General features: G+C 39.0%; 2 protein-coding genes and 1 pseudogene across 3 annotated transcripts in view; 1 reads left to right on the forward strand and 2 right to left on the reverse strand.

Annotated features, from left to right (window-relative positions):
• Positions 1-27,083, forward strand: part of LOC100348562 (TRPM8 channel-associated factor 1) — a 201,353-nt gene that overhangs the window by 88,954 nt on the left and 85,316 nt on the right. For both annotated transcript variants that reach the window (XM_051849792.2, XM_051849793.2), the window contains exon 2: positions 24,709-24,831. The gene's annotated coding sequence lies outside the window, so the exon portion shown is untranslated. The remainder of the gene's footprint in view (positions 1-24,708; positions 24,832-27,083) is intronic.
• LOC100358089 (RNA-binding protein EWS pseudogene) lies at positions 15,616-17,925 on the reverse strand (annotated as a pseudogene).
• LOC100348061 (olfactory receptor-like protein OLF3) lies at positions 20,216-21,385 on the reverse strand. The gene has a single exon (XM_070071582.1). The coding sequence runs from the start codon at positions 21,358-21,360 to the stop codon at positions 20,407-20,409; it is 954 nt and encodes a 317-aa protein (XP_069927683.1). The 5' UTR covers positions 21,361-21,385; the 3' UTR covers positions 20,216-20,406.

Genomic DNA, 27,083 nt, shown 5'->3' on the forward strand with positions numbered 1-27,083 from the left:
GATTCTACTTCTTGGTATAGGAGAGGTTTTTAAAAAGTGTGTGGAAAGCATGTACTAGGTTTAACTCCACTTTTCTTTTTTTAAATTTAATTTTCTTTTATTTTTAACTTTTATTTAATGAATATAAATTTCCAAAGTACGACTTATGGATTACAATGGCTTCCCCCCCATACCGTCCCTCCCACCCACAACCCTCCCCTTTCCCACTCCCTCTCCCCTTCCATTCACATCAGGATTAATTTTCAATTCTCTTTATATACAGAAGATCAGCTTAGTATACATTAAGTAAGGATTTCAACAGTTTGCTCCCACACAGAAACATAAAGTGAAAAATAATAGATGATTTTTTTTAAATGATGATGAAATCAGAGCAGACCTATTGTCATGTTTAATCCCAGTGAGAGTCAAGTTGGGAATTGATAATTTCTTTCTTTTTTTTTTCTTTTTTACAGAAGATCAGTTTAGTATGCATTAAGTAAAGATTTCAACAGTTTGCACCCCCATAGAAACACAAAGTGAAATACATTGTTTGAGTACTCGTTATAGCATTAAATCTCAATGCACAGCACATTAAGGACAGAGATCCTACATGAGGAGTAAGTGCACAGTGACTCCTGTTGTTGACTTTACAAATTGACACTCCTGTCTATGGCATCAGTAATCTCCCTATGCTCCAGTCATGAGTTTCCAAGGCTATGGAAGCCCTCTGAGTTCTCCGACTCTTATCTTGTTTAGACAAGGTCATAGTCAAAGTGGAGGTTCTCTCCTCCCTTCAGAGAAAGGTACCTCCTTCTTTGATGACCTGTTCTTTCCACTGGGATCTCACTCACAGAGATCTTTTGCCAGAGTGTCTTGGCTTTCCATGCCTGAAATACTCTCATGGGCTTTTCAGCCAGATCCGAATGCCTTTAGGGCTGATTCTGAGGCCAGAGTGCTATTTAGGACATCTGCCATTCTATGAGTCTGCTGAGTATCTCACTTCCCATGTTGGATCACTCTCCCCTTTATTTATTCTATCGGTTAGTGTTAGCAGGTACTAGACTTGTTTATGTGCTCCCTTTGACTCTTAGTCCTTTCATTATGATCAATTGTGAACTGAAATTGATCACTTGGAATAGTGAGATGGCATTGGTACATGCCACCTTGATGGGATTGAATTGGAATCCCCTGGTATGTTTCTAACTCTACCATTTGGGGCAAGTCAGCTTGAGCATGTCCCAAATTGCACGTCTCTTGCCTCTCTTATTCCCACTCTTATGTTTAACAGGGATCACATTTCAGTTAATTTTCAACACTTAAGAATAACTGTGTATTAATTGCAGAATTAAACCAGTCATATTAAGTAGAACAGATAAAAAAAACTACTAAGAGGGATAATGTATTATTAACTCCACTTTTCCATGCACTGTTTCAAGTTTTTTCACATATCCAAAGGAATTGAAACCAGTATGCCAAAGAGATCCCTGCATTCACATGTTCACTGCAGTGTTATCTACAGTTACCAAGATAATGAATCAACCTCTGTGTCCATCAACAAGTGATTGAATTTCTTTAAAAAAAAAAAACTCTTTAAAATGGGTGTTATAAGAACAATGGGATACCCTCAGCCTTAAAGGGGAAGAAAATCCTGTCGTTTGCAAGAACATGGGTGAATCCAAGGATGCTGCATTGATAGTATAGTAAGACAGGTACAGAATAAGAAATCCTGCAGGATGTCATCTTTATGTGAAATCTAATGACGTAGAACTCACAGGAACAGGAGTGGAATGTTGGTTGGCAAAGGCTGGGGTGGAGACATTGTGGTGAAGTTTTGCCAAAAGACAAAATTTCAGAGGAGTAAATTACAGAGATCTGTTGTATGGCATGGTGACTATGGATAATAATAGATGTCTTTTATATTTGAAATTTGATAAAATAGATTTTGTGTTTTCACAACAAAAATGGTATGTAATACAACACATATATTAATCAGCTTGATTTAGCCATTCTATAATGTGTACATATATAAAAATATTATGGTTATTCACAGCATATACAAATGTTTACTTTCTCATTTAAACAACAGTATATGGTGGTGGGTTTTGGTGAGTGTTTAAGGTGCCACATGGGTTGCTCATATCCCAAATGAAGTGTTTTGTTTCAATAAGTCCACTCTGCTTCCAGTTCCAGCTTCCTGCTAATGTGTAAGATGATGGTCCAAGTACTTGAGTCTCTACCACCTATGTGGGAGACCTATATTGAATTCTTGGCTCTTGACTCAGATCTGGACCAGCTCTGCCTGTTGCAGGCAGTTGGAGACTGAACCAGCAGATGGAAGATCTCTCTTTCTCTATATATATGTCTCTCTGTTTCTACCTTTCAAATAAATAAAAAACATAAGAAATGTTTAAAAATAAGACCATACATTCAAAAAACAGCATATACTTGGAGAAAATATTTACAAAATACTCATTTGATAGAGAACCTTTATCTAACATGTATAAACATTGAAACTTAAGAAAGAAAACTCATTTAAAATAGACATGAGTCACATTTTCACCTATTAAAAAGATAATATATGGTGAATATGCAAATTAAGAAATGTTTGATATCACTAATATTAGGAAAGCAAAGTCAAATGATAATGAGAGTCTATCACACATCCATTGAGAGACTAGAATGAAAAGAACTACCAATACCAGTCTCTGATGACAATGTGAGAAAACTGAAACTTTCATGCACTGCTGGTGGCAAAATAAAATTGTATAGCCACTTAAGAAAGAATTAAGTTTTTAAATCTTTTTTATCTTCCAGAAATTCCTATCCTAAGTATTTACCCAAGAAAAATAAAAGCATATGTTCACACACACATACACACACACACATCCTCACACTCTGATGATTATATTAGCTTAATTTATAATTGCCAAAGTCCAGAAACAACCATCTATCAATTGGTGAATGTGTTAACAATTTGCAATACATGATACAGAAAACCACTCAGCCTCAAAAAGAAACGAACTACTGTTATATACAACAATCCATATTAATCTCAATGATACCATTACACACAAAAGAAGGTAGAGTCAAAGGCTGCATTCAGTATAATTACATTTATTTAACATACTGGAAAGGGTAGAACATGCACAGAAATGAGACCAGTGATTTATGAAATGGAATTATTTCAAGTTTACACTTTTTGGAGCTGAAGTGTGTGATTGTGCATTATGGAACTGTTGAGAAGTGAGGTGAGGCAATATAGCCAAGCCCATGTTTCATTTGGCAACAGAAATGCTCTGACATTATACTTTTTTTTGAAAAGGCAGGGGCACCTTTTTCTGGCTAGGACAAAGACCAGGCTATCTTGTAAGCCCAGTTGTTAGTCTTCTACTGACATTAGGAACTTCTGTCAGATAATCTTTATATTTATTCCATGTCTACATTACGTAAGTTAGTGAAAATTTATCCTAAAGCAAAATTATCAATGTTTTACAAGCTGGCTTCCTTTTTGTAAAGATTTATTTATTTATTTGAAAGACAGAGTTACACAGAGAGGGGAGAGGCAGAGAGAGAGAGAGAGAGAGAGAGAGAGGTGTCTTCCATCTGCTGGTTCACTCCCCAATTGGCTGCAACAGCCAGAGCTGTGCTGATCCAAAGCCAGGAGCCAGGAGCTTCTTCCAGGTCTCCCATACAGGTGCAGGGGCCCAAGGATTTGGGCCATCTTCTATTGCTTTCCCAGGCCACAGCAGAGAGCTGGATCAGAAGGGGAGCTTCCAGGACTAGATCTGGCGCCCACATGGGATGCCAGTGCTTCAGGCCAGGGCTTTAACACACTGCGTCACAGCACCAGCCCCCCTTTTTAGGATTTCCTAAATTGAATATGTGGTAAGATCATGTCTTTTCATTAAAAAAATAGAATAACTCAAGAAAGTGCAAGAGATTGTTGAAATTCACACTTTTCTTCCCTTTGTCTAAACACTCATAGATTAACACAAACTTGACTTTGACTTCATCTGGAGCAACAGTACTTAGATAGCACTTAGCATTTAGTGAATGCAACTAGAGAGTTATTATATCCTACTCATGCAGTATTTAAATGACAATTAACAGCAGTTAGTCTTTGTGACAGCTCTTAGCAAAATTGCATCTCTGTGAAGTTAGTTAACTTCAAGGAAAATTTAAAGACTTTTTGTAATGTTACAATAAGCCTTTCAAATTCTCTTCTGACATTGGTTTCCTCACCACATAAGGCTTATGAAATAGAGATATAATAATCACAGAGATAATGTTTATTGGATAATTGTGTCTCCCTCTAACTCACATGTTGAAGTTTTTACCCACAGTACATCAAACTGTGATAGTATTGAGGATATGGGCTTTAAAGTGATAATTAAGCTAAAGATAGGTCATTTGGGTGGGTAGGCCAATTTAATATGACTAGTGCATTTACTCATACAAGAAGAGATTAGGACACATGAAGATCATATGAAGACAGAAGAGAAAGAAGGCCACCTGCAAATCAACAGAGACATCAGAAGTTGCCAGCCCTGCCAACATTTTTTACTCAAATTTCTAGACTTCAGAATTCTGAAAAAATAAATTTCTATTGTTTAGGCCCCCATGCAATAATACTGTTAAGACAGTCCTTATAGTGAATTAATAATAAAATAATAGAAATGAGGTTATAGATGTAAAAACATTTGAAAAATTAAAGCCATTCAAATATAAATAGTCCAAAGTGTATAAAAATAATACTGATATACATATCTAAAAGCATTATTCTCTTAAGTTCTTTATTTTTACAGTTAAAAGTTTTGATTTAGGCCGGCGCTGCGGCTCAATAGGCTAATCATCCGCCTAGCAGTGCCGGCACACCGGGTTCTAGTCCCGGTTGGGGCGCCGGATCCTGTCCTGGTTGCCCCTCTTCCAGGCCAGCTCTCTGCTGTGGCCAGGGAGTGCAGTGGAGGATGGCCCAAGTGCTTGGGCCCTGCACCCCATGGGAGACCAGGAGAAGCACCTGGCTCCTGGCTTCGGATCAGCAAAGTGCACCGGCCGCAGCGGCCATTGGAGGGTGAACCAACAGCAAAGGAAGACCTTTCTATCTGTCTCTCTCTCTCACTGTCCACTCTGCCTGTCAAAAAAAAAAAAAAGTTTTGATTTATAAAAAAATCATAATAAAATAATGTATTTTCGAGTGGGTATGTTGTCTAGCAGTTAAGCCACCAGTAGAGATGCTACATCCCAAATCAGAGTGCCTGGATTCAAGTCCTGGCCCTGCTTCCTGCTGTTGCACACCCTGGGAGGTAGTAGGTGATGGCTCTAAGTGGTTGGGTAGCTGACATTCACAGAGGAGAAGTGGATTGAGTTTCCAGCTCCTGGTTTTGGCCTGGCCTAGATCAAGCCATTGTAGACATTTGGGGTGAACCAGCAGATAGGAGCTCTCTCTGTCTCAAATAAGTAAATTAACTAATTTATCAATGATAAAGGATTAAAAAAAGGAAAATAATGGTAAACATTCTCGAATAACCTCCTCTGTTGTTTGTCTTCCTCAGAAGATAGGAATTGCTAAGTCCTGCAGCGACAGAGCTGCATGGAAGTGCTTCTCAACTAGCTGTACCTCACCTTCAAGGAAGGTGAAAAATCTCGAGTGTGGTTTGTATAGGAAGCTGTAGAAGTAAAAATTCTAAGTCTCAGTGTTCTCGTTGCTAGAAATGAATCTACTGTAAGATTTTATTAATTTATTTCAAAGGCAGAGTTACAGAGAGAGAGAGAGAGAGATTGACACAGAAAGGTCTTCTATCCACTGGTTCACTCCCCAAAGGGCTACAACAGCCAGAGCTGAGCTGATCCAAAGCCAGGAGCTAGGAACTTATTCCAAGTCTGCCACATGGGTGTAGGGGCCCAAGCACTTGGGCCATCTTCTACTGCCTTCCCAGGCCATAAGCAGAGAGCTGGATCAGAAGAGGAGCACCTGAGACACGAATTGGTGCCTATAGGGGATACCAGCACCACAGGTTGGGGCTTTGCCTACTATGCCACAGTGCTGGTCCCATAGAAGTTAATCTTTTTAAAAGCAGTGTGAGACAAGGATTCCAAAGTGTCCTACAGGAGGACAGCCTAGTTCCTACCAAAAGAAGTGAGAAGATTTTGGTCCTAGTTTGGGTTATGAGGTACTGAGACTTGTTTTAAATAGACAAAGAGGAAACACTATACAATCCATATTATGAAATTGGTCTTGCTCTGTTCACAATACCACATGTAAACATCACAAAACAAAACAAAGACCTTGGAGCCAGTGTTGTGTCGTGTGGGTTAAGCTGACACTTGCACTGCTAGCCTCCCATATCAGAGTGCTGATTTGAGTCCCATAGGCACTGCTTCCAATTCAGTTCCTTACTAATATGCCTGGGAAGGCTGTAGAAGATGGTTCAATTAGCTGAGCCCCTGCCACACACATGGAAGGCCCTAGTGGATTTCCTGGTTCCTGATTTCAGCCAATCCCAGCTCTAGCTGTTGCATCCACTGAGGAGTGAAGCAGTGGATGGATGATCTCTCTGTCTCTCTCTGTTGTTCAGAATTTCAAATGAAAAAAAATTTTTTTTGACAGGCAGAGTTAGACAGTGAGAGAGAGAGAGACAGAGAGAAAGGTCTTCCTTCCGATTGTTCACCCCCCAAATGGCCACTTCGGCCGGCATGCTGCACCACCAATTCGAAGCCAGGAGCCAGGTGTTTCCTCCTGGTCTCCCATGCAGGTGCAGGGCCCAAGCACTTGGGCCATCCTCCACTGTCTTCCCGGGCCACAGCAGAGAGCTGGACTAGAAGAGGAGCAACCAGGACAGAACCCAGCGCCCCAACCGGGACTAGAACCTGGGGTACTGGCGCCACAGGCAGAGGATTAGCCTAGTGAGCTGTGGTGTCAGCTGAAAAAATTATCTTGAAGAAAGAAAAACATTGATGATAAATATTTTTTATGAACATAGACTGAGGAACCTTTAATAAAACATTAGCATGCCAAATACAATATATACAGAAAGGATTATACACCATGGCCAAGTGAGTCTTATCCCAAGAACGTGAGTTTATTTTAACATATGGAAATCAATCAATGTACTACATTAAATCAATAAAGGGCCAAAAAACCAACTCAATGATTCTAAAAGAGACAGAAAAAAACATTTGACAAAAAGCAATGCCCTTTCATGTCAAAGTCACAAATTGAACAAGAAAAATTCCCAAACTTGAAAAAGATGTGAAAGCTATGTGGTTTAACTTTCATGGAAAGTCCACAGCTAACATTATCCTTGAGAGTAAAACACTGGATGCTTCCATTCATAGCACTTCTGTTCAACATTATTCTGGAAATTCTAACCAGGACAATAAAAATAAATAACTTAATTAATACATAAGACATCCATACAAGAAAAGAAGAATTAAGCTATTTTCATTCACAGATTATAAGATCTTGTATACACAAAATATTAAGGAATTAATAAAATGCCATTGGAACTAATTAACAACTTCAGTGATGTTATAGATTGAATTGTGTTCCCTCAAAGTTCCTATGTTGAAGTGTTAACATCCATTACCCATGATGTGACCGTAACAGTAGATACAACTTTTAAAGAGGTAATTGAGTTAAAATGTGGTTGTTTAGGTATACTCCAATCCAGTATGAATGGTGTCCTTATAAAGTAGCCTCTTATAAATTAAGAGGAGATTAGGACACACAGTGAGACCTTAAGATGCACATTTACAGAGAAAACACCACATATGTTAACAATGGGATGGCAGTCATCAGCAAGCTAACAACAGAGGCCTCAGGAGAAACCCACTCCATAAACATCTTGTTCCTGGGTATCCAGCCTTCAACATTTTGATAAAATAAATTCTAATTGTTCAAGATACCCAGTACATGTTATTTTATTTTAGTGTCCATATAATATTGATAGAAGTAAAATTAAATACAAGATAAATATACAAAAAAAATGTGTTTTTATACATGAACACTGATTCATACTGAAGTTTTGAAATCACTGACCTAGAGAATGCAAGATTACAGGTGAGTTCTTAGAGGAAAATATTAGTTGTGTCACAAACCTGTCGAACTGGAATTTCTGTGGATGGAACAGGGACAATGACATTTTATTTTTTCTAAAATGCAGTCTGTTCTAAATATTTTTGTTACTGTTTATAAACATTCAGAATTTTATTTTAAAAAAATCACAACCATGAACACTGTTACAACTCAAACTCTTTGGTTCTCCACAATGATACTGAGCATGTTCACAAGGCGTTCCGATTGTTAAGTCTTAAACAACCATCATTAAAAGAAGGAAAAAGAAAACTCAGCACACTACCGTTTAACTTGTTTAATGTTTCTTCACAAATGCTGAAAAATACTAAAGTACAGACAAGGAATAATCAAAATGTTGTGGCCAACATTATAAATATAGAATTATTTTTAAACATTTATTTAATAAATATAAATCTCCAAAGTACAGCTTTTGGATTACAGTGCCTTATTCCCCCCATAACTTTCCTCCCACCTGCAACCCTCCCATCTCCCGCTCCCTCCCCATCCCATTCGCATCAAGATTCATTTTCAATTATCTTTATATACAGAAGATCAATTTAGTATATATTAAAAAAAAAGATTTCAACAGTTTGCACCCACACAGAAACACAAAGTGTAAAATACTGTTTCAGTACTAGTAATACCATTAATTTACATTGTACAACACATTAAGAGCAGAGATCCTACATAAGGAGTAAGTTCACAGTGACTCCTGTTGTTGATTTAACAATTGGCACTCTTGTTTATGGAGTCAGTAATCACCCTAGGCTCTTGTCATGAATTTCCAAGGCTATGGAAGCCTCTTGAGTTCGCCACCTCCAATCTTATTTAGACAAGGTCATAGTCAAAGTGGAAGTTCTCTCCTCCCTTCAGAGAAACATACCTCCTTTTTGATGGCCCGTTCTTTCCACTGGGATCTCACTTGCAGAGATCTTTCATTTAGGTCTTCTTTTTTTTTTCCAGAGTGTCTTGGCTTTCCATGCCTGAAATACTCTCATGGAAAATTCAGCCAGATCTGAATGCCTTAAAGGCTGATTCTGAGGCCAGAGTGCTGTTTAGCACATCTGGCATTCTATGAGTCTGCTGTGTATCCCCCTTCCCATGTTGCATTGCTCTCTTCTTTTTAATTCTATCAGTTAGTATTAGCAGACACTAGTCTTGTTTATATGATCCCTTTGACTCTTAATACTATTATTATGGTCAATTATGAACTGAAACTGATCACTTTTGACTAGTGGGATGGCATTGGTGCATGCCACCATGATGGGATTGAATTAGAATACCCTGGCACATTTCTAACTCTCCCATTTGGGGCAACTCCGATTGAGCATGTCCCAAACTGTAATCTCCTCCTTCTCTTATTCCCACTCTTACATTTAACAGGGATCACTTTTCAGTTAAATTTAAACACCTAAGAACAATTGTGTGTTAATTAAAGAGTTCAACCAATGGTATTAAGAGAACAAAAAAGTACTAAAAGGAATAAAGTAGTAAGTTGTTCCTTGACAGTAGGACAAGGGCTGATCAAGTCACTGTTTCTCATAGTGTTACTTCACTTCAACAGGCTTCCTTTTTGGTGCTTAGTTAGTTGTCACCCATCAGGGAGAACATATGATATTTGTCCCTTTGGGACTGGCTTATTTCACTCAGTATGATGTTTTCTAGATTCCTCCATTTTGTTGCAAATGACCGGAATTCATTGGTTTTTTACTGCTGTATAGTATTCTATAGAGTACATGTCCCATAATTTCTTTATCCAGTCTACTGTTGAGGGGCATTTGGGTTGGTTCCAGGTCTTAGCTATTGTGAATTGAGCTGCGATAAACATTGAGTTGCAGACAGCTCTTTTATTTGCCAATTTAATTTACTTTGGGTAAATTCCAAGGAGTGGGATGGCTGGGTCGAACGGTAGGGTTATCTTCAGGTTTCTGAGAAATCTCCACACTGACTTCCATAGTGGCTTAACCAGTTTGCATTCCCACCAACAATGGGTTAGTGTCCCTTTTTCCCCACATCCTCGCCAGCATCTGTTGTTGGTAGATTTCTGAATGTGAGCCATTCTCACCGGGGTGAGGTGAAACCTCATTGTGGTTTTGATCTGCATTTCCCTGATTGCTAGTGACCTTGAATATTTTTTCATGTGCCTGTTGGCCATTTGGATTTCCTCTTTTGAAAAACGTCTATTGAGGTCATTGGCCAATCATTAAGTGGGTTGTTTGTTTTGTTGTTTCAGTTTCCTGATCCATTTGTAGATTCTGGTTATTAATCCTTTATCTGTTGCATAGTTTGCAAATATTTTTTCCCATTCTGTCGGTTGTCTCTTCACTTTCTTGACTGTTTCTTTTGCAGTACAGAAACTTCTCAATTTGGTGCAATCCCAAATGTTAATTTTGGCTTTGACTGCCTGTGCCTCTGGGGCCTTTTCCAAGAAGTCTTTGCCTGTGCCTATATCTTGCAGGGTTTCTCCCATATTCTCTAATAATTTGATGGTGTCAGGTCTTAGATTTAAATCTTTAATCGATGCTGAATGGATTTTTGTGTAAGGTGAAAGGTAGGGGCCTTTGTTCATGCTTCTGCATGTGGAAATCCAGTTTTCCCAGCACCATTTGTTGAATAGACTGTCCTTATGCCAGGAATTGGTTTTAGATCCTTGATCAAATATAAGTTGGCTGTAGATGTTTGGATTGATGTCTGGTGTTTCTATTCTGTTCCATTGGCCTATCCATTTGTTTCTGTACCAGTAACATGCTGTTTTGATTACCACTGCGCTGTAGGTGTCCTGAAATCTTGTATTGTGATGCCTCCAGCTTTGTTTTTATTGTCCAAGATTGCTTTAGCTATTCAAGGTCTCCTGTGTCTCCATATGAATTTCAGCATCATTTTTTCCAGATCTGAGAAGAATGTCTTTGGTATTTTGATTGGTATTGTATTGAATCTATAAATTGCTTTTGGGAGAATGGGCATTTTGATGATATTGATTCTTCCAATCCATGAGCATGGAAGATTTTTGCATTTTTTGGTATCCTCTTCTGTTTCTTTCTTTAAGATTTTGTAGTTCTCTTATAGAGATCTTTAACGTACTAGGTTAAGTTTATTCCAAGGTATTTGATTGTTTTTGTGGCTACTGTGAATGGGATTGATCTTGGCAGTTCTTTCTCAGCTGTGGCATTGCTTGTGTATACAAAGGCTGTTGATTTTTGTGCATTGATTTTATATCCTGCTACTTTGCCAATCTCTTCAATGCGTTCCAGTAGTCTCTTAGTAGAGATCTTTGAATCCCCTAAATAAAGAATTATATATCTTCAAAGAGGGATAGTTTGACTTCTTCCTTCCCAATTTGTATCCCTTTAATTTCTCTTTTTTGTCTAATGGCTCTGGCTAAAACTTCCAGAACTATATTGAATAGCATTGGTGAGAGTGGTCATCCATGTCTGGTACCAGATCTCAGTGGAAATGCTTCCAACTTTTCCCCATTCAATAGGATGCTGGCCATGGGTTTTTCATAAATTGCTTTGATTGTATTGAGGAATATTCCTTCTATACCCAATTTGCTCAGAGTTTTCATCATGAAAGGTTATTGTTTTTTATCAGATGCTTTCTCTGCATCTACTGAGATAATCATATGGTTTTTCTTCTGCAGTTTGTTAATGTGGTGTATCACATTGATTGATTTGCAAACACTGAACCATCCCTGCATACCAGGGATAAATCCCACTTGGTCTGGGTGGATGATTTTTCTGATGTGTAGTTTTATTCTATAGGCGAGAATTTTATTGAGGATTTTTGCATCTATGTTCATCAGGGATATTGGTCTGTAATTTTCTTTCAGTGCTGCATCTTTCTCTGGCTTAGGGATTAAGGTGTTGCTGGTTTCATAGAAAGAATTTGGTAGGATTACCTCTTTTTCGATTGTTCTGAATAGTTTGGGAAGAATTGGAGTTAGTTCTTCTTTAAATGTCTGGTAGAATTCAGCAGTGAATCCATTGGTCCTGGGCTTTTCTTTGTTGGGAGGACCTTTATTACGGTTTCAATTTCTGTTTCAGTTATGGGTCTATTTAGGTTTTCTATGGCTACATGCTTCAATTTAGGTAGGTTGCATGTGTCCAAGAATCTATCCATTTCTGATGGATTTCCCTGTTTGCTGGCATACAAGTCCTTGTAGTAATTTCTGATGATTCTTTTGATTTCTGTGGTGTCTGTTGTTACATTCCCTTTTTCATCTCTGATTTTATTGATTTGGGTCTTTTCTCTTCCTTTTTTAGTTAGTTGGGCCAATGGTGTGTCAATTTTGTTTATTTTTTCAAAAAACCAGCTCCTCGTTTGGCTGATTTTTTGTAATTTTTTTTTTTATTCAATCCTGTTGATTTCTTCCCTGATTTTAATTATTTCTCTTCTCCTACTAGATTTGGGTCTGGTTTGCTGCAGTGTTTCTAGATCCTTGAGATGCATTGAAGGCTCATCTATTTGGTGCCTTTCCAATTTCTTGATGTAGGCACCTATTGCTATAAACTTGCCTCTTAACACTGCTTTGGCTGTATCCCATAAGTTTAGATATGTTGTGCTGTTATCTTCATTTACTTACAGAAATTTTTTGATTCCTCTTTTGATTTCTTCTGTGACCCAGTGTTCATTCAGGAGCATGTTGTTCAATCTACATGTGTTTGCATATGTTCTAGGGATTCCTGAGTTGCTAATTTCCAACTTCATTCCTTTATGGTCTGAGAAGCTGCATGGTATGATTCTAATTCTTTTGAATTTGCTGAGACTTGCTTTATGGCCTAGTATGTGGTCAATCCTAGAGTATGTTTCATGCACTGCTGAGAAGAATGTAAATGCTTTATGTGTAGGATGAAAAGTTCTGTATATATCTGTTACATCCATTTGGACTATAGTGTCGATTAAATCTGCTGTTTCCTTGTTGATCTTCTGCCAGTTGATCTGTCTATTTCTGAGAGTGGAGTATTGAAGTCCTCCAGTACTTTTGTACTGGATTCTAAGTCTCCCTTTAAGTCTCTTAACATATCTTTTAAATAACCTGGTACCCTGTAATTAGGTGCATATACATTTATAATAGTTACATCTTCCTGTTGAATTGATCCCTTAATCATCATATAGTGCCCCTCTTTGTCTCTCCTAACAATTTTTGTGTTGAAGTTTATTTTGTCTGATATTAAGATGGCTGCGCCCGCTCTTTTTTCATTTCTGTTGGCATGGTTTATCTTTTTCCAGCCTTTCACTTTCAGTTGGCAGGCATCTTTGTTGGAAAGATGTGTTACTTGAAAGCAGCAAATAGATGGGTTTTGTTGCTTAATCCATTCAGCCAGTCTGTGTCTTTTAACTGGAGAATTGGGGCCATTAACATTCAACGTGACTATTAATAAGCAGTAACTGCCCTGCCATTTTCCCAAAGCCATTTCTAATATATGCTTTGAACTTCATGTGATCTTTTACTGGGAGGTTTTTTTCCTTTACCTTCTTTCATATTGATGGCCATGTTTCTGTGTTTCTGTGTATAACACATCTTTAAGCATCTTTTGAAGGGCTTGGCAAGTGGCAACAAATTCTTTCAATTTCTGTTTGCTATGAAAGGTCTTTATTTCACCTTCATTCACAAATGAGAGCTTTGCAGGATATATATAATATTATGGGCTGGCAGTTTTTCTATCTTAGTACCTGGGCTATGTCTAGCCATTCCCTCATAGCCTGTGGGGTTTCTGATGAGAAGTCAGCTGTGAGTCTGATTGGAGATCCTCTGAGAGTAATCTGATGTTTCTCTCTTGCACGTTTTAGAATCTTTTCTTTATGTTTCATTGTGGTGAGTTTGATTACAACGTGTTGTGGTGAGGATCTCTTTTGGTCATGTTTATTAGGGGTTCTAAGAGCTTCCTGTACTAGGATTTCTCTGTCCTTCTCCAAACCTGGGAAATTTTCTGCTAGTATCTCACTAAAAGGGCCTTCTAATCCTTTCTCTCCATGCCTTCAGGAACTCCTAGAACCTGAATGTTGGGTTTTTTTAATAGTATCCTGTAGATTCCCAACAATAATTTTTAGATTTCTAATTTCCTCTTCTTTTCTTTGGTTGACGGTATACTTTCCTGTGCTCTGTCTTCTAAGTCCAACATTCTCTCTTCTGCTTCACTGACTCTGTTTTAAGGCTCTCAAATGCATTGGTCATTTGATCTATTGAATTCTTCATTTCATTTTGATTTCTCTTCACTATCACACTTTCCTGTTCTACTAATTTCTTCATTTCATTTTGATTCCTCCTTAAGATTTAATTTTCGCCAGAGAGATTTCCTACCCTGTCCAATAAGGATTTCTGTAGTTCAAGAATTTGTTTTTGAGAACTTCTAAATGTTCTTATAAATTTTTTGAAATCCATATCTTGCATTTCCTCTATCTCATCATCTTCATAATCTTGAATTGGAGTGTCTTGTTCATTTGGGGGCGTTATAATGTCTTCCTTGTTCTTGTTTCCTCGATTTCTGCGTTTGTTGCTTGGCATTGTGGAGATATTCTTTGATTTCTTCTTTGGTGGCTTTTCTCGTTATACTATGACTCTAGATTAAGTAGACTGTCTGCTTTTGATGAATCCTTAGAGGCTTGTGATGGGTGTGGCCAGAGAGCTCTGTCCAGTTCTTCAGGGGTAAGGGTGTGCCAAAGATGACACAACCAGGTTAGGCATAGTAAATCTCCTCTCTCTCTCTGTTTTTTTTTTTTTTTTTTTTTTTTTTTATTCAGAAGGGAAGTAATTCAACACAGCTGAGCAAAATTTAAGTCAGTCAGTGTCTGAGCTCTGGCCCCTGTGGGTATAATATTCGTCTGCTCTGTCCCAAGGACCACACAAAGGATTTGTGCAGTCCTCAGTGTAAGCTCAGATTCCCCTTTAGTCTCCCACCGGGTTGCCAAAGTTTCCGAGTTTGTGGCATCTCCTGAGAGTACTCACGTCTCAGGCACTCCGTGAGTTCTCTCACACACCCTCAGTTTTTTTTTTTTTTTCACAGTCTGAGTAAATAAGCTCCACACATTCACTAGGTCTTAACTTCCTGTTATATCTGCTCACCAGAGTCAGGTTTTTCTGCTTGGCTGAGGGCAGGCACAGCCCTGAGGTTGTGTAGCTTTTACGTATGTCAAAATGGTGCCTGCTCTTTGTCTTGCTCACCTTTGTAAGGTGAGTGGAGAGAGAGAATTGTGTCCATACCAGTCTCTTTTATTTATTTATTTTTCTCTCCTCTAATTAGCCTGGTGAATTTTCCCCCACCGGGCTTCAAGCCTCGTTCCCTCTAGGCTCTACCTGCCACTTCCCCGCCAGTGTCTTGGGCTACTGAGGTTTTGCCTCACCTCTCTTTCCAGCACCGGTACATAGACTCAGCTGCTGGGGTCCTGAGCCATGGGCACCTACGTGGACCTCCACGTAGGTCCACCATGTCCTACTTGTTCCAAAAGCGTTTCCTCTGCAGTTTTTTCCCTAACTCTTCCCTGAAACTGCAGTATCTCCACTTTTATTACACTGTCTTTTCCTGGACTATCAGTGTGTTCCCTTCCTATTCAGCCATCTTGGAGGACTCATAAATATGGAATTATAAATTTAAAACATTTCTGGTTTAAAGAATAAATCTGGTAGTCAGTGCAGCTCTGTGGGCATCGGTGTCTAGTAGGGCCAGTCTCTATGCTCCTGGCGGTGCTCACCTTTATCCATTTTTCCAGGTCCTCCATGGCCACCTCTTCTTCCTCGCATCTGTACCATCAAAGGTCTGGGTGGACCCCCTGGGCCAACTCATCTTCCTCCACCAAAGCCACCTCGGTCCATGCCCCAGCCACCATGGAAGCCACCTCTGTCTCCACCACAGCCCACTCTGAACATTCCACCAGGCGCACCATGGTCCACGAGGCCACCTTTTCTACCCCTCATGCCACCACGGCTGCCTCTGCCATGATCTCCATCCGGGGGTAGGAAGGGTGGTAGCAGGAATCCCTCGGGCTTTGGCGCCTTACACTGGTTGTGTTTTGTTCTCCAGGCAAAGTTCTGGTTTCATAGCCCAGGTTGGGCCACTGCCAGTCTCCAGCTCGGTGCTGGACGTTCCCTCCTCTAGAAAGGTTCCCTTGGGAACCCCTGGCCCTCCCGGGGGGAAGCCGCCTCATTCTCCTCCATGACCTCCCATGCGACCCATGGGTCCACCAGGACCTCCAGGGCCACTTGGACCTCCACAGAGAGCGGTGGCATCCCTCGGCCCTCCTGGGGCAGCACACCACCCCACATGCTGCTCATTGGAGGCTTCTTCTGTGCCAGAGACACTTTCAGTTTGCTCCCTTGAAAATCTTCCCATCAAACCATTCCACAGCAGCCTTGGTGGTTGGGGGGTCTTCATAGGACACTGTGGCATCACGTTTGGGCTTTTCTGTCTCCTTGTCCAGGTATACGTGGATCATGGGTTGCCCAGTTATCTTGTTCATCTTAACAGCCCCACACTGCCTTAAGAAGTCTGCTAGATCATCCACAGTCACATTATCATTTAATCCTTGCACATAAATCACACTGTTGTCAGAGTCTTCAACCAGATCTACAGGTGGGCCTAGATCAAGATCTGGTTCTTCATCCATGGGTCCACCAGGCTTATTGAAGCCACCTTGCTCTCCAGCACTGCCCATTCCACCGCGTCCTCCTCCCCACCCACCTTTGCTCATGCCTCCACGATCAAATCCCCCTCTTCACATGCCCCAGTTATCAGGGCCACTCATGCTCCGGTTCTCTCCTGGTCCAGAAAATCCTCCAGACTCCTGCCCATAAACACCCATGCTACTGGGGTGGTCCTGTCAGAATGAACCCTGCTGCCCATAGCTGCTGCTTTGTTGGCTATATTGATTTGGAGCCTGGCTGTAGGATCCAGTTTGGGGGGGGGGGGTAACTAGTGGGAGGCTGCTGCCCATAGCTGCTTTGTTGACCATAGCTACTCTGCTGTCTATAGCTGTTCGGCTGCCTGTAGGTGTTCTGCTGAGAGTAACTGCTCTGATTGTAACTAGTTGGCTGGGAAGAGGAGTAGCTGGTAGAAGGATAGGATGGTGGTACGGTGACTGGCTGCATGGGGTAGCTCCCAGGTACCTGGGGATAGTTGTAGTTACTCTGTCCATATCCTAGGCTGGGCTGGTTGTAACCCCCAGTGCTAGTAGTTTGGGATTGACTAGTCTCTGCTGGCTTGTTACAATCCTGTGGTCTTGCAGGTGCAGTGTATGTGGGTTGCTGCTCATAGGCTGGGTAAGCGGGCTGAGTGCCATATGCAGACTGGGCTGCATAGCAGGCCTGGATGGTGGTGACTGTAGCAGTGGTAGTATCGTAAGCACAGGACAGACTGGCTGTATGCTTGGGGGGCAGTTGGAGTAGTATAACCAGTGGGAGGCTGTCTGTAAGAAGTTGCATAGGCCATCTGCCCATAGGTCTCAGTGGTCTGAGCCTGGCTATAGCTGACATCAGTGGGCTGTCCATAGATTTCATAGCTTTGTTGCCCATGTGCCTGGCTGGTCTGTGCATATTCTTGAGTGGACTGGGCAGTGTAAGCACTGTAGCCCTGCTGGGCTGCAGCTTGGCTGCAGGTACTATAATCTGTGGACGCCATTTACTCCCCTTTCTCCTGGTTCTCTCAATGTCTGTCTCCCTCTCACTTTCCCCCTAGGTGCCATACTGCACAGGCCTCTAAATCTTTTGTATCCAAAACCCACCTAAATGATCTCAGAACTTGAGTTCCTCTATATACATAGCCAGAGTTGTAGATTTACCTATTGGTCACCTCGAAGCTGTACTCAACTTTCCATCCACATTAGGACTTTTGACTAAGATTTTTTTTTCAGGCAGAGTGGACAGTGAGATAGAGAGACAGAGAGGAAGGTCTTCCTTTGCCGTTGGTTCACCCTCCAATGGCCGCCACGGCCGGCGCGCTGCGGCCCGCGCACCGTGCTGATCCAAAGACAGGAGCCAGGTGCTTCTCCTGGTCTCCCATGGGGTGCAGGGCCCAAGTACTTGGGCTATCCTCCACTGCACTCCCGGGCCATAGCAGAGAGCTGGCCTGGAAAAGGGGCAACCGGGCCAGAATCCAGTGCCCCGACTGGGACTAGAACCCAGTGTGCCAGTGCTGCAGGTGGAGGATTAGCCTATTGAGCTGCAGCGCCAGCTTTGACTAAGATTTTTATCTCAGAAGTGGATGCACCGTCTGACAATACACTTAATTAAGAAGAGAACTAAGTTTTATTCCTTTTGTCTCTTATGCTTCGTGTTCAAGACTAAGTTCTTTCTACATGTCTTCTTGAATATTCTTTTAAATTATTATTTATCTTTTCATTGCCACCATCTACTGATCTCCCTGCCTCTAATCTTTTCTTCCTCTCATCAATTTATTAGTGTTTTTTTTTCAAAAAATTAAATTATATCAAGCCATTCACCTATTTAAAGTCCTTTAATATCTCCTTTTGGTTACCAAGAAAAGTTGAAACATTAAGTTGACTTTCAAAGCCTAAGTGATTTGTCACCTACCTGCACTTCAGTCTCACTGCTCCCTCTCTCCTCTACCCCTCAATGACAAGTTCCAGACTTTCCTGTGCTTTCATGTTCTTTCCCAGCTATATTTCTACAAGTTGTTCTTTGGTCAGCTTTTTTGTCCTCTGAGTAACGTTTTCAACCTTTGGGTCCCAATCTAAGCATCTAATCATATAGCAAATTATCTGCAATCACGCCGATAGATCCCTGGTCCTGTTTCCACTGTAGTGTCTATCTCACTGCAGTATAATTATTTTATTATCTGTCTTTCTCTACTAGTCAGTCATAGTCTTGATTGCCAGGACCGTATCTTATTGACAGCAATGTCTCACCAACTTTTCATTGTCACTGGCACATAAAAAATACTCTGTTTTAATATTAATTAACAAAAATTCAGCACTGACACTTTTGGGGACATCTGCCCATCACACAAAATTTAGTATTATATAAATTTTGAGATAAAATCGAGATGTCATATGTGTGCTTTGGAATATAGGAGCCTCCAAATTTGTTGACCCATACAATTCTGTGATAACATTTTTATAAATGAAAAAATTTGCAAATCAGCTGAGCTATTGAGGACAAACAGGCAAGAGGGGGTGAGTGGTCCTCCTCTGAGACTTTTGGAAGTGGGTGAGAAAATCCACTGATGTCATATTCCTTTGTTCTTTCCCTAACCTCTACTCAATTGCTTCTTTACCATATTTAACCATATTTAGGTTTTCCACCAAAGGTGCACTATATCCTTTCAGAAAAACCTAGATCACTAGATTTACAGAGGTTGAATAAGACCTGTTGCATGTTTCTGAGATGGGATAATAGAAGGTCCTTAAAATGGACATGAGGGTAACATCTACATAGAAAACAGAGCTTATTTTTCTAAAATTTATATTAAAGTATATTATCTTTCATTGGTTTAATCCAAGGATTCTGATTTTTGGAGATAACTTTGTTGCATTTATTTGTTTACTTTCTAGAAATTTCCTGAAATTTCTAGAAATTAAACAGCTTTTAGACATTTATATAAGACCCCATGCATACACAATAATTTTCTTGTAAAATTCTCTATTCAGTATTCAGCAATGATTGAATCTCAAGTTTTATTAGCCATAATGTCATTGTAGATAAATAACTATGTTTATATACTTACTAGAGTAAACCAAGATCATTAGTTGATGTTTCTACAATGAACTTCATCACTCAAAATTTGTATAGCCAAGTAGTAAATCATGCACATTAACATTTAATGAGTCTTGATAACAACATTCTCTTCATTTTATATATGTACATTGAATCACAAAATTATTGAATTCAGTTAATACACTTTGCTGTGAAATTTTCAAATGTGTTTCAGGGAACATCAAAACCCTTTTCAAAATGCATATAAACAAAAATCAGTTTTCAGTGTAGGAATGAGCCAATGCATACAAAAAGTTACAAAAACAAAAACAGTGAAATAATGTTTCATTTGTCTCAATAACAGATGCTTTTCAACTAACATCCTAATAAACCCATCACAAATTGAAAATATCATGACTCCAAAACATATTTAATATACCCAACTTCCAAAACAACACAAAAGTCATAGAAATATGAATTAAGTATGGGAAGTTCTATTACAGCAGTGCTTAACTCCACAAAGAGGTTGCTATGACATAAAAATACACCCACACCGCAAAAACGACTCAGCCTCCTACCTAACTTCTCTAGTACATGTTACATCATCTCCTTCCTGGTTGCCAGGCAATACAGATAATGCCTGTCATATCTGGGTTGGGTGGACACCATGGAGGTAAAGCTCATGTCTCTAAGTGATGCTCATGAGTCATCAGGTTGCCAGTTTTGATGTTAATCCAGAGAATTGCCCCAAAAGTTTCTGCCAGGCCCCCTTCACCTCCTTATTCCTCAGACTGTAAATCATGGGGTTCAGCATGGGTGTCAGAATGGCATAGAAAAGAGAGATCAGCTTCTCTTGAAGAACGGAAGGCTCAGAATGGGGCTGGATGTAGGTGAAAATGGCCATGCCGTAGCACAGGGCAACCACTGTGAGGTGGGAAGCACAGGTGTGGAAGGCTTTCTTCCTTCCTTCTGTGGACCGGATCTTTAGGATGGTGGAGATGATCTGGATGTAGGACAAAAGAACCAGGAAAAAAGGAGTCATAAGCAGGACAATGCTAGAAACCATGATTATGAGTTCATTGGCGGAGGTGTCCACACAGGCCAGTCTGACCACTGCTAAGATTTCACATGATATGTGATCAATAAACTTGTTATTGCACATGGGCAGCTGAAAGGTAATGATCGTATGCACAAGAGAGTTGATGGAGCCACTGACCCAGGATGTGATGGCCAAACTGCTACACAGTCTTCCATGCATGATGGCTGAATATCGCAGAGGGTCACACACAGCCACATAGCGGTCATAAGCCATCACTGCCAGTAGAACAAATTCAATGCCACCCAAGGCCAGGGAGAAAAATAGTTGAGCTGCACAACTCAGAAATGGGATTGCTTTATGTTCTGCAAGAAAATGCACCAGCATCTGAGGGACTATGCTTGTAGCATAAGAGACATCAACAAGGGAGAGATTGGTGAGAAAGAAATACATGGGAGTGTGGAGTTGGCTGTCCAGTCTGATCAGAAGAACAATGAGAAAGTTCCCCAGCACTGTGACCAGGTACATGACCAAGAACAGGGCATAGAGGGAGACTTGAATGTCCCAGTCACTGGATAGGCCGAGGAGAATAAATTCACTCACCCACGTCTGGTTATATGTTCCCATTAAAAATGTGAGGATTATTATCTGAAGAAGGAATCAGAAAAAAACCAAGAGCTATTAAAGAATCATAAGAATAACTTCAGAAGAAGACATACTGTACACACTAGACAGCCCTCTCGTCTATCACTAGATCATACATGAGGCCAAGTTGACAGCCTTGATCTCAATATGCTTTATATCTGCTGTCTTCTTGAGAGAAAGCTAGTGACTTCAGAAGAGTTTGATGTGTCTCGGTGATGTCAGGAATGTGTGTAGGAAAGATACTGAAATAATAGGAGTTCTGCCTCCTTACCAATTACCTCTGTTCCCAGGCAAGACAAGTGTGGTTGTTGACAACAGTAGGTAGAATGGTAACCAATGAAGATGACAGAGTTGGAAAGTTTAAAAACTACCTTAAATATATCAACTAGATCCATCTATATGGACCACATTATTCAATTACAAAAAGAATTGTTCACAAAGGTGAGGGGATCTTGTGGAAAGATCTAGAATCAGAAAACCTAAGTTTGAAATCATATTTTATCTAGAAGGTATATGATTTTTGTTTAATGGTAGATTTCATATAAAACAGGCTAACATTAAATAACTCACAAATACATTTAAGCTTAAATGTACATAATTTATTGTAGAATATCATGTGTACTGTTATAGGCAGTATTATTATAGTACTATGGGTGTTTAGTAAGATGAGTTCTGTCTTATGATAAAGTAGCTAATGTAATTTATTTTCACACCACTTTCACAAAAGTAGACATAAACAACTGGTGGTAACCTTCCCTATATCAGAGGGCTTGACCTCTTTGCATATCCACTGGTCTTTCTGATAGACTTTGCTGTCTTCATCCACTGGTGGGATGGGGTGAAGACATTTTATTGGTATGCATTTCCTTGTATTTTTCTCTTTTCAAGTTGCTGCTTAAGAGTCTGTCCTTTAGATATGAGTTTAAAGGGAAGCAAATAAGAATACAGATTCTTCAATTTTTTTGGATGCCAGGGATGAAGGCAATGTAGATATTTCAGGACTCATCTTCCTCGGAATAAGGCATAAATTCATGCAGATGACCATTGAAATGAAGATTGCTTTATTCTTAGTTTTGCTCAGCAAATAGATTTAGTTTCCATGCACAGACATCTATAATGTCTCTGAGTTTATAAAATTAAGCTTATCATAAGCAGAGCGATTCCACACAACCTAAATTCTAGTCTTGTCCTATTTCTAATTTATATTTTATGAAATGCAGTATTCATCACCATGCTGAGTGTTTTAAAGCAAAGAATTTTATTAAAACCATTTGCTAATAAGTAAATACCTTTCACTGATATATTAGTCAGTTACTTTTTTTTTTTTTTTTTGACAAGGCAGAGTTAGTGAGAGAGAGAGACAGAGAGAAAGGTCTTCCTTTGCCATTGGTTCACCCCCCAAATAGCCACTATGGCCGGCGTGCAGTGCCGATCCAAAGCCAGGAGCCAGGTCCTTCCTCCTGGTCTCCCTATGCGGGTGCAGGGCCCAAACACTTGGGCCATCCTCCACTGACTTCCTGGGCCACAGCAGAGAGCTGGACTGGAAGAGGAGCAACCAGGACAGAACCGGCGCCCCAACCGGGACTAGAAACTGGAGTACCGGCACTGCAGGCGGAGGATTAGCCTAGTGAGCCGCGCGCCAGCAAGTCAGTTACTTTTAACCTATTGAGGTTGCTATTTATTTCCAAGACTGCTGTTTTATTCTGAGTAATTAGTATTCAAGCATACCTTTTGTATACACTTACATAGTCCCTCTGTGTACTCTTAACGGATAAAGAAAATAGAAGTGTGGTGTGCAGAAGCCAAATGGAAGAGGAAAGTTGTGCAATGCAAATGACTTTAATGTACCTAGAGTTAATATTTTCTCCATATTGATTGGATTTCCATCTAAATAGAACTCGATTTCTGTTCTCATTTAAGATTAAAGAAAGGCCCAGGTGCCAGATAACACATTTCATATCTACCTATCTACTAGGAAACCAGAAATTAATCTTAACTCTGATTTGTAGGTTCTATAACTGTCCTTAAACTTCTGTTTTTCATCAAAGTCAAATAACTAAAGGAAAATGGTGAGAATATGTGTTTCATTTTTTCGGTGCAAAAGACAACAAAAACCTGTTGATATAGAGTTAGGTCTGCACTAGCTGTGCAAAACTAATGATGAGCAATGAATATAGCTAAGAATCGATTCTATTTAGCTCTTCCTCTTGTTCTAGTGTGACTCACATTCTCATCTTGTATTTGTCCAACTGCAGCCACTAGGCTCTGCTTTCAAGTACTTAATGCTCCTTTAATCAACAGTACAAGTCTATTTCTATTTTACATTCTTTGGATCCTGTCATCCTCACACTTAACAGATCTCAAACAACATCTCTCTAATTTGTTTTAAGATTTCTTGGTCTCCTTAAAAATAATAATCCAGAGAATCTGAGAATGCTTTCTCAGAACATAGCATTGAGGGATGACATAGCCCTGTGATTCATCTCCTTCAACATGAACACCATGAAAGAGTGCTGACCTCCTGCTTTTGCTTTGTGAACTGTGTGAACGTGAGGCAATTGCTGTGGCCATAACATACAAAAAAACACGATTTCATGGAAATATTCCTTAATGCCCTATAGTTAATGCTTAGAATTTATTATAGTTATGTTAAGCATTGCCTTTGTGAAATGTTTAAATATGAAACAATGCTAAATGGAAGATCATAATATAAATTATAATCTTATTATGAACTAGTACATCAACTTACATTAAAACTTTAAACTAGTTCACATACAAGTAGGAAACAAGTTTCAGATGAAAATGATGTGGAAATTGTAGGAAAAGTCACAGAAGAAGTATGGGCAGAAAAGATAAAGTTTTCACAGTTAAAAAATTTCTATTGGACTGGCAAAGTCAAGTTGACTAACACACGTATTACTTCACATACTTAACATTTTTTTCTGCTGAGGACAGTTAAAATCTACACTAGCTAAAATCTACCCTAGTTAAAACTACCTCTCTTTGCCTTTTCCTGTTGTCCAGCAATGGTTAGTCACAGCATTCATCATGACTGAAATGTTCTTTTCTGTATGACAAAGAAATAAGACAAAAAATAGGTGTTTGGATTCCTCATGCAGTTCTTTTCATATGACATAATGTATCTAATTTAAAAGTTAAATTATAGTCAATAATCTTTTTTAAATAAATCAGATCTATTCATTAACTCCATGGAAATAATTGTGTTTTCTTTACTGTGAAAATGAGTTTAAATTAAACCATATTAAATGTTGTTTCCATTGTATTCTACCTTGATGAATTAACCCACTATTATTCTTCTTACTATTTCAGCATCCTTTTATATTACACCATCTTCAACTTAAAACATATGTCACTTGACAAGATGAGAATTGTAAAACTCTGAGAACCATCCAGGCTGATGTTAACTCCAAGACTAGCCCATATCTGGTTGGGGTAAGTAAAAATTTGGATTTTCCTGAGTTGGGTTTCTGGTCATTCATCTGTGAGCCAAATAGCTCCTTCCATACATCATAGACTGCTCTAAAACTGTATTTTCTCTCTCCCCCTTTTGAAGCAACATCAGAGAAGTAAAAATCTTATGTAAGCATATTTCTTTTTTTTGTTTGTATTTGTATATTATTTGAAAGACAGTCTAAGTATAGCAAATTAAATGTTATTTTTCAACCTAGTCTACTTTGATAAATTCACCCAGTATTATTTTTCTGACTATTTCAATATCTTATTACATTATAACATTCAGATAACCATCCTAGCTGACGTTAACACCTCATAGAGAGGTAGATAAACAAAGAACTCCCATTCACTGGCACACCCCTGTCCCAAAATACTTGCAATAGCCCACTTTTAGGATGGAACCAAAGCCGGGAACTGGGAACTCGGTCTAAGTCTCCCATGTGAGTGACAGGAACCAGTCACTTGAGCCAGCATCACTGCCTTCTTGAGTGTACAAGTAGGAAACTGTAGTCAAGAGTAGAGCCAGGTATTGAACTCCAGCACTCTTTTGTGGTACGCAGTGTCTTAACTTCTAAGCTAGACACAAACCCTCATCCCAATTTAAACATATTTCTAATGGCAAATTTTCTGACAATAATTTTTAGCAACATTTGTTGTAAAAATTAGGTATCCTTGAAACATGGAAATTGGGCATTTCCCAACTCATCTGTTAAAATTTATTTAAATTCTAAACAGTTGATTTTCCCAGATGGGAGTCCCATCTATGATGAACTCCCTACATCTCTGCAGAAATCCCAAGAGGAAAGGATATAACCACAATTAACAATATGACTGTAGAACATAAACTATCCTTTCAGCTTTACACCATACCTTCCCATATTTTAGCTCTAATAAAAATTGTGATACTCTGAATGAACTCTGTTCATCAAGAAAAGATGGCAAATCTGATCCATAGACAAATCAACAAACATTGATAGAAATTTTCAATACATTACTTGTATTTCTTTGGAAGTATCTTCATATGATGCTGTTCACATTTCTCTTATTATTTTTTAATTGCATGTAGATTTCATTGATATTCCATGGACAAACATTTTAAAATGTTCCATTTACAATTTCGAGAAAACAAGTTTTCAGGGCTATATTTTCTTATCTTCACCCAGAAAGTATATTATGAATTTAAAATAATGTAAAATTATTTTCTACTTGTATTAGCTGAGTTATTCAATAAATTATATTGTCCATTTTTCTCTTATTGGAAAGACAGAATTAATGATTTGGAAAGACTGCGGAGGTATGTACACTATAGAAATTTTCCTCCATGTCTAAACCTTCAGAAATACATTTCATAATGGTATTTATTTATAGTATTCATGTCAATTCAAGAGTGCTTGATTGGATACAATTTCAGATTTACCTCAAGAATCCAAACTCAGAAATCATGAATCCATTATGCATAGGAGGGAATTTTTAAAGATTTATAAAAAATACATATTATGAAAAAGCCTTGCATGGATTTCATTTTTTTGTATAAAACAAACATATTTTGATTCCATTTTTCCCTGAAATTTTTGAAACACTCTATATTACAGAGAGGATGCCCTTTATCATAACATAGATGATGACCTACAGCAAAGGAATGAAATTCCAAAGGCTTTTTGTTTTGTTTTTTTTTAATATGTTCATGCATCACCTTTGGTAACCTGTCATTAATTCAATCATATTTTGCCTTCTCATTGGAGACCTGTACGATCTCATCTGAGACAAATAGAGTGCTAAACACAGAAGCAGAGTACATGAAAATAAGTCCAGCCATCTTCATATATTTTTCAATCATGCTGGTCAAAGATAAATCAGAATCATACCTTTACATGGTTGAGCTGTCAGTGGAAATGACATTTTCATTTAGAAGATGATTCATCTGCCGTAGAGCTGAATACCTGTTTAATGTGCAGACTGAATGGATCCATCATTGACAGAGAGATTTTCATCATCCTAACTTTTGGAAACAGATAACTATATGGCCAATTGTGTGGGTGATATATCAAAGATGTTTAAAGGTCCTGAGAAGGCAATTAGCTTTTCATCTTTATGGCTTTGTTTTCTTTCCTGTCTTGATTTTATTGCCTGACTTTTTATATAATATGATTCCAATTATTAAGACTCAGTTTCTCAAACCGTGTAATACCAAAGCTTACTTTTAGTGATATGCTTTATTATGTTCTCATTCT

The sequence above is a fragment of the Oryctolagus cuniculus genome, chromosome 3 (genome assembly GCF_964237555.1).
Source record: "Oryctolagus cuniculus chromosome 3, mOryCun1.1, whole genome shotgun sequence".
Taxonomy (NCBI): Eukaryota; Metazoa; Chordata; class Mammalia; order Lagomorpha; family Leporidae; genus Oryctolagus; species Oryctolagus cuniculus.